The 14919-nt window shown below is 47.4% G+C and overlaps 2 protein-coding genes across 16 annotated transcripts in view; one reads left to right on the top strand and one right to left on the bottom strand.

The window, feature by feature from the left end:
- LOC310750973 (death effector domain-containing protein) overlaps window positions 1-14919 on the bottom strand; it is a 31935-nt gene that overhangs the window by 5703 nt on the left and 11313 nt on the right. For 9 of the 10 annotated variants that reach the window (XM_083589420.1, XM_083589429.1, XM_083589423.1 and 6 more), the window contains one exon: window positions 11463-14864. In XM_083589420.1, the coding sequence (XP_083445546.1) occupies window positions 14488-14864 (377 nt within the window). In that variant the 3' untranslated portion in view covers window positions 11463-14487. Of the gene's footprint in view, window positions 1-11462; window positions 14865-14919 lie in introns of those variants that run through there. The other variant, XM_083589422.1, reaches the window with a different exon arrangement.
- Window positions 305-12230, top strand: NIT1 (nitrilase 1). 6 transcript variants are annotated; one of them, XM_083589408.1, is made up of 7 exons: window positions 305-510; window positions 2722-2814; window positions 3151-3405; window positions 3530-3633; window positions 4553-4686; window positions 5858-5983; window positions 8765-12230. In XM_083589408.1, the coding sequence occupies exons 3-7, from the start codon at window positions 3161-3163 to the stop codon at window positions 9041-9043; spliced, it is 888 nt and encodes a 295-aa protein (XP_083445534.1). In that variant the 5' UTR covers window positions 305-510; window positions 2722-2814; window positions 3151-3160; the 3' UTR covers window positions 9044-12230. The 6 variants fall into 6 exon arrangements, with proteins under 6 accessions (XP_083445534.1, XP_083445537.1, XP_083445532.1 ...); XM_083589411.1 differs by lacking the exon at window positions 8765-12230 and adding an exon at window positions 8142-8758 and having other exon boundaries at window positions 341-485; XM_083589406.1 differs by having other exon boundaries at window positions 378-485.

The raw sequence follows: 14919 nt of genomic DNA on the forward strand, positions 1-14919 counted from the left end.
CTTTGGGGCTTCAATCTCCAGCCACCATATTTGTTAAGGGCACAGGTGAAACCCAGTAGAAGTTAGGAGCCCGAAGCTTGCGAGGACGACGCAGAATAAAGTCACAGATAAAGAAATGGTCATTAATTAAATTACCGAAAACATACGAACTTTATAGGTAGTGGTGGCGGTGGAGTCCTTTCTTATGTAATCCCAAAAGCGCCATTTTGCTTGAGGGCGCGGCTTTATCAAATCAGCACCATCTTTGTTCTGGGCTACAAGTTCCTCGCTCCGCCCTTTTAAAAGCAATGATTTCTATTGGTTGGAGTCAGGAAGAGGTAAAAAAGTGTAGAACTGCACATGGACTTCTCAGGCTGGAACATTTCCGGGTTTTCTTTGGAAATTTCTAGCGGGGTCAGAATTGCGAGACGTTGATAGAAATCAATGAAGAAATTCAGGATTTTAAATATAACTGCGCTAGTTACAGCAAACGCGTTCAACAAACCGTAAGCAGAAGGCAATAAGCCAAGAGTGAGGCGCTCAAGCATTTTCTGACTCTGCATCTTATTTAGTGTGTGTGTGGGGGGGTAGTAATAAAAATACTGTATATATTTTAAAGCTTTTTTCTGAGTGGGGAAGAGATCCCTGCCAATGCCAGAACATATATGTAAATTAGCCCCATATTTGGGAGATGGACTGCGGTTTTTAATTTATCATTGCTTTTTTAAAATGTTTTACATAGTAGTTTTTAATTGTTTTTACCAATATTTTTAATTTGTTTTACAGTATTCTTTTTCTAAACTGCTTTGAGGTATATAAATTTTATTTAAAACAAAATACTTAAATCGAGTCTCACTCTCATATCCTCTCCCAGACCAAATTCAGAGCTCAGTTGCATGCAGAACTTCACATGCAGACACTTTGCACTTTTAAATGTCTAAAAACTTTAAAGGTTTTCTAATCAGAATAAGAACTGAGGTAGAAGGAGGATGAGCTCCTGCCTTCCTTGTTGCTTTTTAGAATTATTATTTTCAAAAAGTTTAGCTGCTGTGCTCCCCAATCACTGCTATGTTAAAACTCCTGGATTTCTCCACTGATCTCTGTGATGAACCTTCACTTAAAAAAATAAAATGGTACAGACACCTGAAACTGGCCTCACTTGTCAATCTATATTAAGTCCAAGTAGAGATTTTTTTGCCCACCATTTTTAGTATGGGCTCCACTAGGCACAAGCGCCATATTTGTTTGGGGACAGGTCTACTTCCAGACTGGACTTTTCCCCCTGGCTTTTAGGGGAGCAACGGCAGCTGCTGTCTTTTTTTCCTTTTGCTCCATGTAATCACTGCGGGTGAATCTTTTGGAGGGGGAGTTTGTTAATGACTGTAATGGGGAAAAGAGAAAGTTGTCTGTTACTTTTTGAGCTTCAAAATATTAGCTGGGAATTGGAAGAGTGAGATAAGGGGAGGGGAATTTAAAAGCAGCCCTGAGCAAAATGATGCAAGAGGCGTGAAAGAATAACTATAATATAATAAAAATAATATCAAGTAAACCTGATTTATGGAGGGAGGTGGGAAGAAGAAAGGGAAGTCCAGAGAGAACATACAGTAATTGGTTTTGCCCTGTGGAACTCCTTGCCCATGTATGGTGAAGGGTAATGATAGGGTTTGACACCTTATCCTTTTTATTTTTGTTTTAGATTTATTTGTTATCTTTAATTTCCAGTTTTTTTTAATCAGGCCCTTCTCTTGCCCTTTTAACTGCACCCATCCGTCAGGGATTCTTTAGTTGTGATTCCTGCATTGCAGGGGGTTTCCAACTGGATATGATTCCGTGATCCTGACACATAGGAACACTGGAAAGCTTTTCTCGGGGTTCCTCTGACAAGTTTTAGCTGCAATGTCTATGTGTTGGCTTACTGTGAAAAAGCAGAGCCTGCTGGCTTTGGGTTAACTTTTCCCTGAGCAGAACCACCCTGAGACATTTTCTGAACCCACCTCGTATCAATATGTGATCTGAAAGGTGTGCTACAGGACCTTCAACATCTCCCCTGATGTGAGGGATACAAGGGTGCAGCTATCTGACTGTGCACCATTTCCTTGGCAACTGGACCAATGGGTCTTTCTCATCTCTTAAACTGATGGGGACTGAGCCTGCTTCTTAAATACTTCTGGTGCAAGGAATAGATGTCACTCAGAGCTCTGAGTCGCTTTCTTCTCTGTTTTTACCCTTAGCCAGAAGTGGCTTCTGCAGACTCCCTGTCTGCGTAGGAGAAAAGCAGGCAAGGGGAGGCCCTCCCTCTGCTCATTTTCCAGCTCCAAATCACCCTCTTCTCTATTGCTTTCCTGCCTGTGAAAGAACAGATGAGGGAGACCCAGTATCTTTCCCCCTGAATCTCTGTATGACTGAAGGAACAAAGGAAAAGGGTTAAGCTGTCATATCCAGCTGGACTCATTTACTCTTAATTTACTCCTAAATTGCTTTTTAATACTTTTGTTTCATTTTTAAAAAATAAAATAATCAGAGGCAAGAATCACAAACCCCCTTATATCTAGGTGAATCCTGCAGTGTTCTGCTTTGTGGAACACTATTTTTCTCTCGCTGGTGGCTGGTGGGAGTTGTAGTTCAAAATAGCCAGAGGGCACCAGGTCAGGGAAGGCTGTTCTAGGTCCCCTTTGTGTTGGAGGCATGCATTTCCCAGATGCTTCAAAAGAAGATGTGTTTTTTCCCCATTGTCTCATCTAGGTTGAGAGCGGTGGTCCAGAAGCCATTGCAAACACTTTGCCTCGCTGGTGGGAAGCCATTTGCAAGGATCCAAAGCCGAGCCCCTGGCCACAGGTAACTGGCCTCTGAGAAGATGTAAGAACTGACAACGACATTTGTACATTTTAAGAGCTCAGGGTCTCTCCACCACTACTGAGAGGTAGTTTGGGCTGATACAGTACAGCCCCAGGAGATCAAGTAGCCTGCATGCTTGAGCAGGGATTTAAATATCAGAGCGTATTTGCAGGAAACAAACCATACTTAGTCAAACCAGCCTGTGCATGAGCTCAAACAGCCTCTACATTGCTCTTCCTTTTCTTGAGCAGGGAGACAAACAACGGAATGGCTGGCTTAATGTGGTGCTTGTGTGGGTTTTCACAGTCCGTTCTGTTCTCTCCCCTGCCACTCCAGATTCAAAGCCATGTCTACAGGGGGCGCAGGACCCCTGAAGCCCCTTATCGCCGTCTGCCAGATGACCTCCACTCCCGACAAAGCCCACAACTGGGCGTCCTGCTCACGGCTCGTCCGGGAGGCTGCCCAGAGGGGGGCCTGCGTCGTCTTCCTCCCGGAAGCCTTCGACTTCATTGGCAGCAGTGTGGAGGAGGCCCTGAGCCTAGCTGAGCCCCTGGAGGGAGACCACCTGCAGCGTTACGTCGGGCTGGCCAGGTAGGGCTTGCTGGGGCTGCCCTGTGTGGATGTGGCAGGGCTTTGTCTGTGAGAGTGTGGCAGAGGCAATGGCCAGGCATTTGCAGGTAACCCCCCAACCCCCCCATTTCTCCTCTTTTGACAGGGAATGTGGCGTCTGGTTGTCCCTTGGAGGCTTCCATGAAAGAGGCAGTGATTGGGAGAGCACAGGAAGGATCTACAACTGCCACCTCCTCTTGGATCCCAAAGGTGACGAAATTGTCTTCGTATAGGATGCCTTCTCTCCCCAAACTTCCCCAAATCTCCCTAAACCACTCCTTCCTTCCCTCCCCCTTTTTGCAATCAGTTCTTCACTAACCAAATGGCACATTCATTTTCAATTTCATTTATTCCGTTTATCTCCCACCTTTTCCTCCAAGGTGGCGTACATTGTTCTACCTGCAATTTTATCCTAACAACAACTCTGTGAGGTAGCTTAGGCTGAGGGACGGTGACTGGCCCAAGGTCATCCAGTGAGTTTCATCACTGAGTGGGGATTTGAATCCCAGTGTCTCCCAGGTCTAAGGGACATGGGTGGCGCTGTGGGTTAAACCACAGAGCCTAGGACTTGCCAATCAGAAGGTCGGCGGTTCGAATCCCCGCGACAGGGTGAGCTCCCGTCGCTCGGTCCCGGCTCCTGCCAACCTAGCAGTTCGAAAGCACGCCAAAAAAGTGCAAGTAGATAAGTAGGTACTGCTCTGGTGGGACGGTAAACAGCATTTCCTTGCGCTGCTGGGCTGGCCACATGACCCAGAAGCTGTACGCCGGCTCCCTCGGCCAATAAAGCGAGATGAGTGCCACAACCCCAGAGTCCGGCACGACTGGACCTAATGGCCAGGGGTCCCTTTACCTTTACCTTCTCCCAGGTCTTAGTCTGACACGCTTATCTGCTACAGCATACTGGCTGTCTCATGCAACACTGGTGTCAGAAGAGCTCCCTCCTGAAACCAGCCAGCAGGGAAGGGATAGAAACACTGTGGCCTGCCTCTTCCTTTCAGCTTCCCTGCAGCTCCCATGGCTAGCCTCACTATGTTGATGCCTTAGCAGCCATGAAACTATAAGGACCACCGGCCCCTGCCTTACAAATCTACTAATCTTATCCTTCTCTCCTCGGGGAGGCTGGCCTCAGGAACCCTGGTGGCTGCCTATCGGAAGACTCATCTTTTTGACGTAGAGATGGAGGGGCGAGTGTCCCTGAAGGAAAGCGCCTTCACCAACCCAGGCTCCAAGATAGTGGCTCCTGTGGAGACCCCGGCCGGAAAGGTACGTGTAAAATATTCCAGAGACAGGTGTTGGTTACGTCATTTGAGACCAATAAGCTAAGGAAAGTTCAGTGCAAAGCGTGGTGGTGGTTTTTTTAATTAAAAAAATATGTTTGTAATTAATATGGAGTTTGGGATGAGCAGCGAGGTGGCCAAGTTTGCCGATGATCCCAGATGGTTCAGGTTGGTTAAAATAAAGAGGGATGGTCAGGAGCTTCAAAAATGATCTCTCCAAACTGGACAAAGGAGTATTAAAATGGCAAACGTAGTACTGCAAATCAGGGCAAAAAAAAAATCCTAAAATTCATATACGCAGATGCAGGCAGGACAGACAAGGCACAGTACTTCATGATGCAGCACAGAGTTAAACTATGGAACTCCCTTCCACAGGAGGCAGTGCTGGGCATCAACTTGGATAGCTTCAAAAGAGGATTAGAACAAATCACGGAGGAGAAGGCTATCAACAACTATGGGCCACAGCAGCTATACAGTCATACCTCATGTTATGTTTGCTTCAGGTTGAGCGTTTTCAGGTTGCGTCCTGCGGCGACCTGGAAGTACTGGAAAGGGTTACTTCCGGGTTTCGCCGCTCGTGCATGCGCAGACGCACAAAATGACGTCATGCACAGAAGCGGCGAATCACAACCCATGCAGACGCGGGTTGCATTCTGCTCATGTTGCAAACAGGCCTCCGGAATGGATCCGGTTCGCAAACAGAGGTACCACTGTATTTTACTTTCACTGTCAGAGGCAGTTTGTCTCTGAATGCCAGTTGCAGAGAATCACAGGTGGGGAGAAGTCTGCGCTCAGACTCCCTTGCTCTGGGGCTTCCCACTGGAGCATCTGATTGGGCATTGGGAGAGCAGGAGGCTGAACTAGATGGCCCATAGGTCTGACCCTGCACCCAGGCACTTCTTATGTTCACACTTATGTAGGCTGCCAAAGGCTCTTCCCCAACATAAAAATTTGGAATGATTGATTATTGTGGTCTACAGACTAAGATCAGGAAAATCAGAAATATAGATACAGTTACTATATAAATGAGGAGAATATAAGTGGGATGAAACTGGTGCTTTCTGCCACTGGCAGGTATAGGGCTGTCTTAAGCATATGCGGCGCCGGGGTGCAAAGATCCAGTGCTTACTAGCCTCCCCCTCTGTCCTCCCTCTCAGGTTGGTCTGGCCATCTGCTACGATCTCCGCTTCCCAGAAATATCTATCGCTCTGGCCCGGGAAGGGGCAGAGATTCTCACCTACCCATCAGCCTTCACTGTGACAACAGGCTCTGCCCACTGGGAGGTAAGTGGATCCAACATTACAGCGGTTGGGTAGGGTTCTTTCCAGGAATCCTTTCAATTAGAGCAGGCATAGGCAAACTCGGCCCTCCAGATGTTTTGGGACAACAATTCCCATCATCCCTGACCACTGGTCCTGTTAGCTAGGGATCATGGGAGTTGTAGTCCCAAAACATCCGGAGGGCCGGGTTTGCCTATGCCTGAATTAGAGGTTATGGGGGTTGAACCTGGAGCAAAGTGTGCCCTGTACCGAGCTATGAATGTGCCAACACACTTTTTAGAAATAGTAGCTCGTTGCCGTCACATAGGGCAGTTTGCCCATGCTCAGACAACCTTGTCCTAAGAAGAAACACCTTTGTTCTCTTGCATTAGTACAGCAAAAACGACAGTAGAAGGAAGGAGGAGACAGCATAACCCAACAAATAACATTGAACTTCTGCGTTTGAAATTCCTCAGTGAAGGACTTGAGTGCTCAAAAACATATTGGGGATCAAACTGTATCTTCTACCCCTTTGCTTCATATTTCTCCTCCCTGCTCCTCCTGTTCTCCCACATCAGTGGTTCCCAAGCAGTTTTTGGCAGCTACCCCTTTGGTTCCATAAACCCATCCCCAGTGCCCCTTTTTACCCTATAAAAAGCATTATTCAGGATAGTAGTTTGCACGGCCCACTAAGGAAGGTAATAACACAATAAGATTCAAAAGATGAACAATACATTGCACATTTATTAAAAATCCAGTTGAAACTATTTAGTTTAACAAACTTGATCCAGCGAGACCTGCTTTTCAAAGTCTGGTAGCCATTTACACCCTCAGCGCCACCCTAGACCCTTCCTGCCTCCTGACCTAGTGCCCCTCTGGTAGGTAATCCCACTGACCTCCTGGGGCCAGTAAAGGTAAAGGTAAAGGTACCCCTGCCCATACGGGCCAGTCGTGTCCGACTCTAGGGTTGTGCACCCATCTCACTTAAGAGGCCGGGGGCCAGCGCTGTCCGGAGACACTTCCGGGTCACGTGGCCAGCGTGATGAAGCTGCTCTGGCGAGCCGGCACCAGCGCAGCACACGGAAACGCCGTTTACCTTCCCACTATAAAGCGGTACCTATTTATCTACATGCACTTAGGGGTGCTTTCGAACTGCTAGGTGGGCAAGAGCTGGGACCTAACGACGGGAGCTCACCCCGCCGCGGGGATTCGAACCACCGACCATGCGATCGGCAAGCCCTAGGCGCTGAGGTTTTACCCACAGCGCCACCCGCGTACCTGGGGCCAGTACCGCCCACTTTGAGAACCACTGTCCTGAATCAACCTCTCTCAACCTGTTAACCCTCAAAATGTTTTGAACTACAACTCCCAAAGAGTACAATTTTTATTTTATTTTTGGGGTGGGGCAGCTGCCCTACAAGAGCAAGGACCCTCTGAACCGGCTCAGAGGCACTCAAAGCCCTAGATTTCCGATAATGTAAGTTTCCATGCTAGGGATAGTTAGAAAAAGGATTTGAAAACAAAACCATCACTACCATAATGCTGTTATACAAATCTGTGATGTCACCATATGGTAGCATTCTGGTTGCCTCATCTGAAAAAGGGCAGTGCAGAGTTGGGAAGAACGTTCAGAAAAGGGCAACCCAAATTATCAAGGGGGATGGAGCGACTCTGTTGGGGACTTTTTGGTTTGGAGAAAAGCTAAGAGGTGACGGGAATGAAAATTACACATTTGCATGAATAAAGTAGACAGGTTCCCCCCCCCGCCCCCCCCAATAACACTAGAACTTGTGAACATCCAGTGAAGATGAACGCAGGAGGGTTAAGGACCAATAAAGTCCTTATTCACACAGCACATGGGTCAAACTATTGAACTCTCTCCTACGGGAGGCAGCAATGGTCACCAACATAGATGGCTTTCATGGAGCAGAGGGCTATTAATGGCTGCTTGCTAAGATTACTATGCTTGTCTCTAGACCTAGAGGCAGCAGTGATTCCAAATACCAGTTGCTGGAAACTGCATGAGGGCAGAGGGCTCAGGCCACTGTGAGAATAGGAGGCTGGACTAGATGGTCCAGTGACCTGGATGCAGCAGGCTCTTAGCTTGTAATCAGAGTTGGAAAGAACCCAAATGCCTTAAGTCTTAAGACAAAAGATCAAAGATTATTCATGTATGCCACAGCTGCTGCAAGGACTTTGTTGGCCCCAAACTGGAAACCACAAGAAGTTCCTACCATTGCAGAGTGGCAGACGAAAATGATGGACTATGCGGAGTTAGGATTCGGGATCAGGACGATCAAAGATTCCAGGAAAATTGGAGTAAATTTATGGTATATTTAAAGGATAATTGTAAAAACTTAAAGACACTAGCAGGATCAAAGTAACTCCTACAATGTGGGCAGGATGATTAAGATGTAAAAAGATAAAATACGCGATAGGATGTGATAAGGGATACCAACTGAAGGGAGGGAGGGAAGTCGCAAGCTCGGCAGAACAAGGTTTATATGTTGACTAATGTATTGTAAGACTGAATGTGTAAAGAAAAAAAGAAAAAATTATTGGGGGAAAAGGGAAAGAACCCAAATGGTCGTCTGGCCCAACCCCCTATGCAGGAGGCACAACTAAAGAATCCCTGACAGATAGCCGTCCAACCTCTTCAAAAACCTCCAACGAAGGAGAAACCACCACGCTCTGAAGTCATCTGTTCCACTGTTTAGAGATGTTATGTTCTCATGTTAAAATTTGCAGTGGGCGGAGACACCACAGGCTCCACCCCTGACTTTTATGCTCCTCCCTCCTCTGCAGGTGCTGCTGCGAGCTCGTGCTGTGGAGACCCAGTGCTATGTGGTCGCAGCTGCTCAGACAGGAAAGCACCACGCAAGCCGCACCTCCTACGGCCACGCCATGGTAGTGGATCCATGGGGCAGCGTCGTCGCCCAGTGCCAGGAGGGGCCAGGCGTGTGCTACGCAGAGATCGACCTTGCCTACCTGCACCGCATCCGGCAGGAGATGCCCGTCTTCTCCCATCGCCGGGCCGACCTGTATGGCCAGGTGGCTGCTCAGAAGGGACCCCCATCCCCATGATTTGCTCGGGTGCTGCTGGACCAGCCTCCAAAACCTCTTATCCTTTTAATGACCTATCTGGGTGGATTTTCGCCCCCTCAACCAATTTGGCACTCCAGCAATTCTGCTAGGGAGTGGATGATAAGTAGAACAACAGAGAAATGTACCCGCTCTCCCAAGTGGATCTAGGAAAGAGCACCTCGTCCCATAAGCCTGGTGTTTTATGCCACCTGGGAGGGTGCATTTGCTCAGATGAGCTCCAGTGAATCCTTAATTAGGGGTGGGGAATCTGCAAGCCCCCAGATCCTGCTGTACCTAAATTCCCATCAGTTCCAGCAAGCGTGGAAAGATGGGAGATGCAGTCCAGGAACATTCAGAGTCAAAGTCCCCCCCCCCCCGACTGAAATAAATCTGCCCCTGCTGGATTCCCACACTTCTTCCCGTAACCCAATAATCAATTTTTAAACGGGTACAGTATTGGGCTCAGAACCCAGCTGCCTTCCAATAGGGTTCTGCCCCTTAGGCAAACCGTGCTTTGCATTTAAGTTTCCATCTCTCTGCTGCTAAGAGTCAAGTATCACAACTCGTACACACGATGCAAACTTTTCGGATCACTTTATTTCGTGCTGAACATCATCCTTCCACTTGATTGCAACTTAAGAGATGAGGAATAAGTTTTTCACAAATAAATTTGTCACTTGCATGCATGATGCAAATTTGGAATCTCTCTTTTTATTTTGAATTTTCTGCACTTCTGGTAGTCACAGGGAGAGGCAAGGGCACTGGCACCTCGACCCTGACTGCAGGGATCTTGTTCAGCAACTCCTCCAAGGCAGCTTTACTCGTATTATTTTTCAAGATCTAGAAACTTGGTTTTAAAAACAAACACAAGATCGAGGTGCCCAGACACCTGCGTCCTGGGGCCAATTCATAGCTTTCTGCAGACGGCTTTCCTTTTTTTGCATGTGCATTGTTAAAACCAATTTAAAGCTAATGATTTTAACTGTACTTTATCTTGTTAAGTTGCTAAGAGAATGGGGTTTATTTTTGGTATAAGGTAGCTAACAAATGTAAGAAATAATGTAATGGCTGTTCACGCGCAGTACTGCCACATGCACAGCTAAGCATGAAGTAGACACTTTGAAGCCTTTAAAAAAATATATATATATTTAGTTATTTCACACAGCACATATTTAAACTATGGAACTCACTCCCACAAGAGGCAGTAGTTCTCACCAACTGGGATGGCTTTTAAAGATCGGACAAATTCATGGAGGGCTGCTAGCTGTGATGGCTTTACTCTGTCTACACGGTCAGAGGAAGGAAATGCTTCTGAACACGTCGTTGCTCAAAATCACAGGGAGGGAGAAGGCTCTTGTGCTCAGCTGCCGCTTGTTGGGTTTCCCACAGGCGTCTAGTTGGCCACTGTGAGAACAGGATGCTGGACTAGATGGGCCACTGGCCTGATCCAGCAGGCTTGGCTTAGATTCTAATTAAATGCAACCCCCACAAAAGATGTTGCTGAATGGGAGCCAGCCATCAAGGTCCCCTAGCTTCAGAGATTGCTGGTCACCAACAGCCACTTTTCCAAACTTCTCAATGCTAAATTTCTCCATGAATTTGTCTAATCCACTTTCAAAGCCATGGAGGTTGGTGGGCATCACTGCCTCCTAAGGCTGGAAGATCCATAGCTTAACTACGCACTGTGTGAAGAAGTCCGTTCTTTCATCTGCCATGAATCTTCCAACATTCAGCATCATTGGGTGTCCACAAGTTCTAGCGTTATGCAAGAGAGGGAGAAAAACCTTTGTGTCGCCTTTCTCCCTGCCGCACATAATTTTATAAGCTATAGTTGAACGACTGAGGCTGAAGAGTTACATTTCAAAAGATCTGGAGGGCGCCCAGGTGGGCAAGAGCTAAATTCTAGCCAATTGTAAATGGGTGTTTTAGCGCCCAGATTTGTATCATTTCCCCCCTGAAGTATTACCAGTGGGAAACCTCATTTAAATGAGCCTTGTTTCCTTGCCAATTCAAACAAAGGATGGAGAATCTGTGGCCCTCGTGTTGTTGGGACTCTGGCTCCCATCAGCCCCAGTACTGCCACTGGCCAGGAATGATGGGTTAGCTTCCCGTGATTTAAAATAACCCAGGCTACAGAACAGAATCGGGGCTTCATTCTTGCCCTCCCCGCTCTTTATTTTCTGTCCCCCAAAGCCACTGCCAGAAGTTTTTTGACTGGCTAGAATAATCTACACACACGAAGGAAAATGGTGTCTTCACGAAAACAGAGGTATTGGGGTACCAGGGGAAGAAAAGCCAATGTAATCTGGGCATGAGCCACTAAAGGTTCATCCAACGCATGAAGTTTTTGCCTCAACTGGAAGTTACCATTTTCTCTTGCACACACAGGTGAGCAAAGCACAGACCCCTGACAGTAGCAGCAACAAAAGGCAGAAGATTTTTTTTATTATTATTCTGAGGAAAAACAAAGCTACACTGGGATTATGACCAGTTACACTGGAAGTTCCTTAAAAAAAAAAAGAAACAGAAGTCACAGATTTTACACAAATTTGTGCCAGATGTGTTTTGAAATGGGGAGTGTGTGTGCGTGTGAGTGACGGGGGGTACACAAAGGATAGCGGCAGGGGCCCTTGCACACTTTGCCAAGATACCTTGTACAGTTGACCTTTGGCAAGCTTGTGCCCTCTGGAAGTTGCAGGATTAACACTCCCATCGGGGCTAATGAGAGCTGTACTCCCACAACGTCTGGAAGATGCCAGCTTGGCGAAGGCGGTTGCAGAGCATAAGAGACATTAGATACTTGCACATCAAGTGGAATATTTCCCAACCAATGCAGGATTAGATTTTGGCTCAAAACCTGATTACACAATCCATCAAGTTGAGTGGCATAGCTTACCCTGGACTGTACCAACTTCAGGCTGAAACAAGGGTTGCTATGCAAGAGTGGCATGTCAAGGAGAAGACTAGGGCAAAATATCCTCTGCTTTCTTCCTATCATTATTAGCCTTTTCTTTTTAAAGGCTTTTTTTTGTCCTTTCTAGCCCTTTTCTCTCTGGTTGTTTTTTTTTTAAAAAAGCAATTTACAGAATGCAAGGTAAGAGTTCTAGTTTCTTCTCCCCCCAATAAAACAAATATAAAGACCATGTCTTAAAGCTAAATCAACATGCCCTTTGTTTTTCTGTACATTTTTAAAAAAACCACTTGAAATGGTACAGCCCAAGGGTAAAGAGCAACGCCACTTGATTTTGCCTGCCAGTCCGATAAACTGCCCCACCATTGGAACGCTCCTGTTGATACATTTCTTAGATGGAGCCTTCTTGTTTGACTAGTAAGCCAGAAAGAGAAACTTGAAGAGGAGTGGGGGGAAGTGAGTGAATACTACCATCTGTGCCATCTGAAAGAAGTCGGGGGGGGGAGGGGGCTACCAAGATTATATTGCCTGGGTTGGGGGGAAACGATGCTGTTCAGAAGTTACAAGCTTTCTGGAATAGGCATCCAAAACCCAAGGGAAACACGACCATGGCTTGCCAAGGCGATTTCACAATACATACTTAGTGTAATCCAATGGAATCCCAAAAGCAGCATGTGTAACTCACCCAACGGAAACACAAAAATTCAGGAGCAAAACTTAAAAAAAAATTAAAGAAAAAAAGAATAGATAATCCCTTTTAAAGAGTGACTTGGGATACTTGAGCAGGCTTCTTCCTACCAATACATATGCATTTATAATAAAAAATAATAATTGATTTCCCCCACTAACGGAGCCTAAGGAAGTCCCAATCCATCTCCTGGGGCAGGGAGTCGCCCCATCTCAAGTTGCAGTCTTACCAAAACCTAACAGTGCATTTTAAGCCCACCTGCTCCACCCAACAATAAACCACCAGGGTCCTCTCTGCCCCCAGCACTGGGAATGTTCACCCCTCAAGCTTCTCCCAGCAGCTCAAAAAGGGGGGGGGGAGAGAAAGCTTATTTAATATAGGACAAGACACGGGAGGCAACTGCTGTGGTGCCCAGCACCACCTGAACAGAAGGCAAGAGCGGAAGGAGCTCCTGCAACACATCCCTTTTGCAGCCTTCCCAGGGGAGTAAGCCAAGAGCCAAGCCCAGATCGAGAAACTGGAGGATCATGTTCCTGGAAAAAAACACAAAATGGCAAAGAAGGTGGAAGGCTGGACTGCCTTGTCCTCCTGGCTCTGATCTGACACAGCCATTCGCAGCTGGAACAATCCCTTCCACCTCCTCCTTGCCCTTTGCACCCATGCAAGGCCGGCCGTGGTGCTTGTGTGGTTTCAGAGAGGTGAGAAAAGGCCTCAGACAGGTGGCCCTTTCTCTGTTGTCTTTGGAGGCAGACGATCCCTCCACCAAAGGTTGAGGGAAAGGCACACACAGTGGATCGGGGGGGGGGGGGCTGGAAATACTCTCTGTTCAGGACACACGTCAGGGGAAAGAGTTAGGTGGGAGGGAGAACAAACACTCAAATTTATTACAGCTGAGCTAGCTGGGCTGGGACAAAGCACGCTCTTCCCACACGCACAGAAGAAAACAGTCTTCCAGAGCAGCTAAGGTCCCAAAGACCATTTTGTCCCTTGTGTCTGGACCCCCACCCTTGCCGCGACTTCCTTCTAGACGAGGGTCCTTCCCATCCACACTCCCCCCCACCCCCGCCAAAGTCAATTGCATAACCATTCCTAAATCAAACTGGCAGGCCTTGAGTGTCACTTATAAGAACATTGCTACAAGGAGGGGGCAGGTGGTGCGTCTGGTTAAGATGCAAGCGCTTTCTTCCCCAACTCCACTCCGAGACGCCCCGTTCCTCCCCCACCCTGTCTCACCACCCATGGAACTCACAGCTTGAAAGAAAAAACACCGGTGTTAAGATGTTCCTGGCACAAGAAGAGCCATGTTCAGGTTTGCTTCTTATTTTTAATATAAAGAGTGGAAGTCTCGCCTTCTGGACCTCGCCGCACCTGCTTAGACCTTTCTGGGCAATGGCACACCACAGGACAGTCTAATGTTTTGGAGAGACAGTACCAAAAAGAAAACAAAAACAAAAAAACCCAGGAGAGAAGTAGACAGCACAAGAGAGAATGTGGTTAAGAAAAGACGAGAGACCAGAGGAGCATCGGTCAATGAGCGAAGATGCTCAGCTGACCTGCAGGGAAAGGGCCCCCGCATCTCCCTTGCAGGCAGGGAGGAGCCCAGGAATTTCCATCTCCTGTTTTGGTTCCCAACTGGGGGAAAAAGAAAAAACCAACCACAGCGCTCATCCTCGTGTCGAAACAGACCGTACAGTTACTCAGTACATGGCAGGGAGCTTGAGGTTTCATTCCTTTTAAGATGTTTTTTTTTCCTTTTCTTGAGAGAGAGAAAAAAAAAACGCCGGAAAAAAAATCATCCAAAGGAGAGGCAGAGGACAGGGTGGGGGGAATAACAGCAACCGAGGTTCAAGGTGCCGTCTGGAGCATCAAGTTCCTCAGGAGTTTCTGACGGCCCACCTCGTAATCCTCTTCGTCCACGTTGACCAGGAGCTTGATGGCCTCGTGGCCCACCGCTTGCTTGAGCGAGTCTGTGATGAAGACCCCCTTGAGGGCCTCCAGTAGCGAGCCGTTGATGTAGTCGCGCCAGAAAGCGTCGAGGTAAGTGAGCTCCGAAAACTTTATGTCACAGATGATGGAGCCCAGGTCCCGGGATTTCAAGATGGTGTTGGCCTGGCTAAAGCGCTCAAACTGGCGCTCCAGGGGGTCCTGCTTGTTGGAGAAGACGTTCCCCTCCAAGGCCGTTTCGTGCTGGCAGTACTCTGCTCGGACTCGCAGGCGGATGTCTGGAAGGGAAGCGCCAGGAGACAGGAGATACGTTAATGCTCTCTCTGCTTGAAA

This window comes from Podarcis filfolensis, assembly GCF_964270895.1.
Source record: "Podarcis filfolensis genome assembly, chromosome: 16".
NCBI classification, from domain to species: domain Eukaryota; kingdom Metazoa; phylum Chordata; class Lepidosauria; order Squamata; family Lacertidae; genus Podarcis; species Podarcis filfolensis.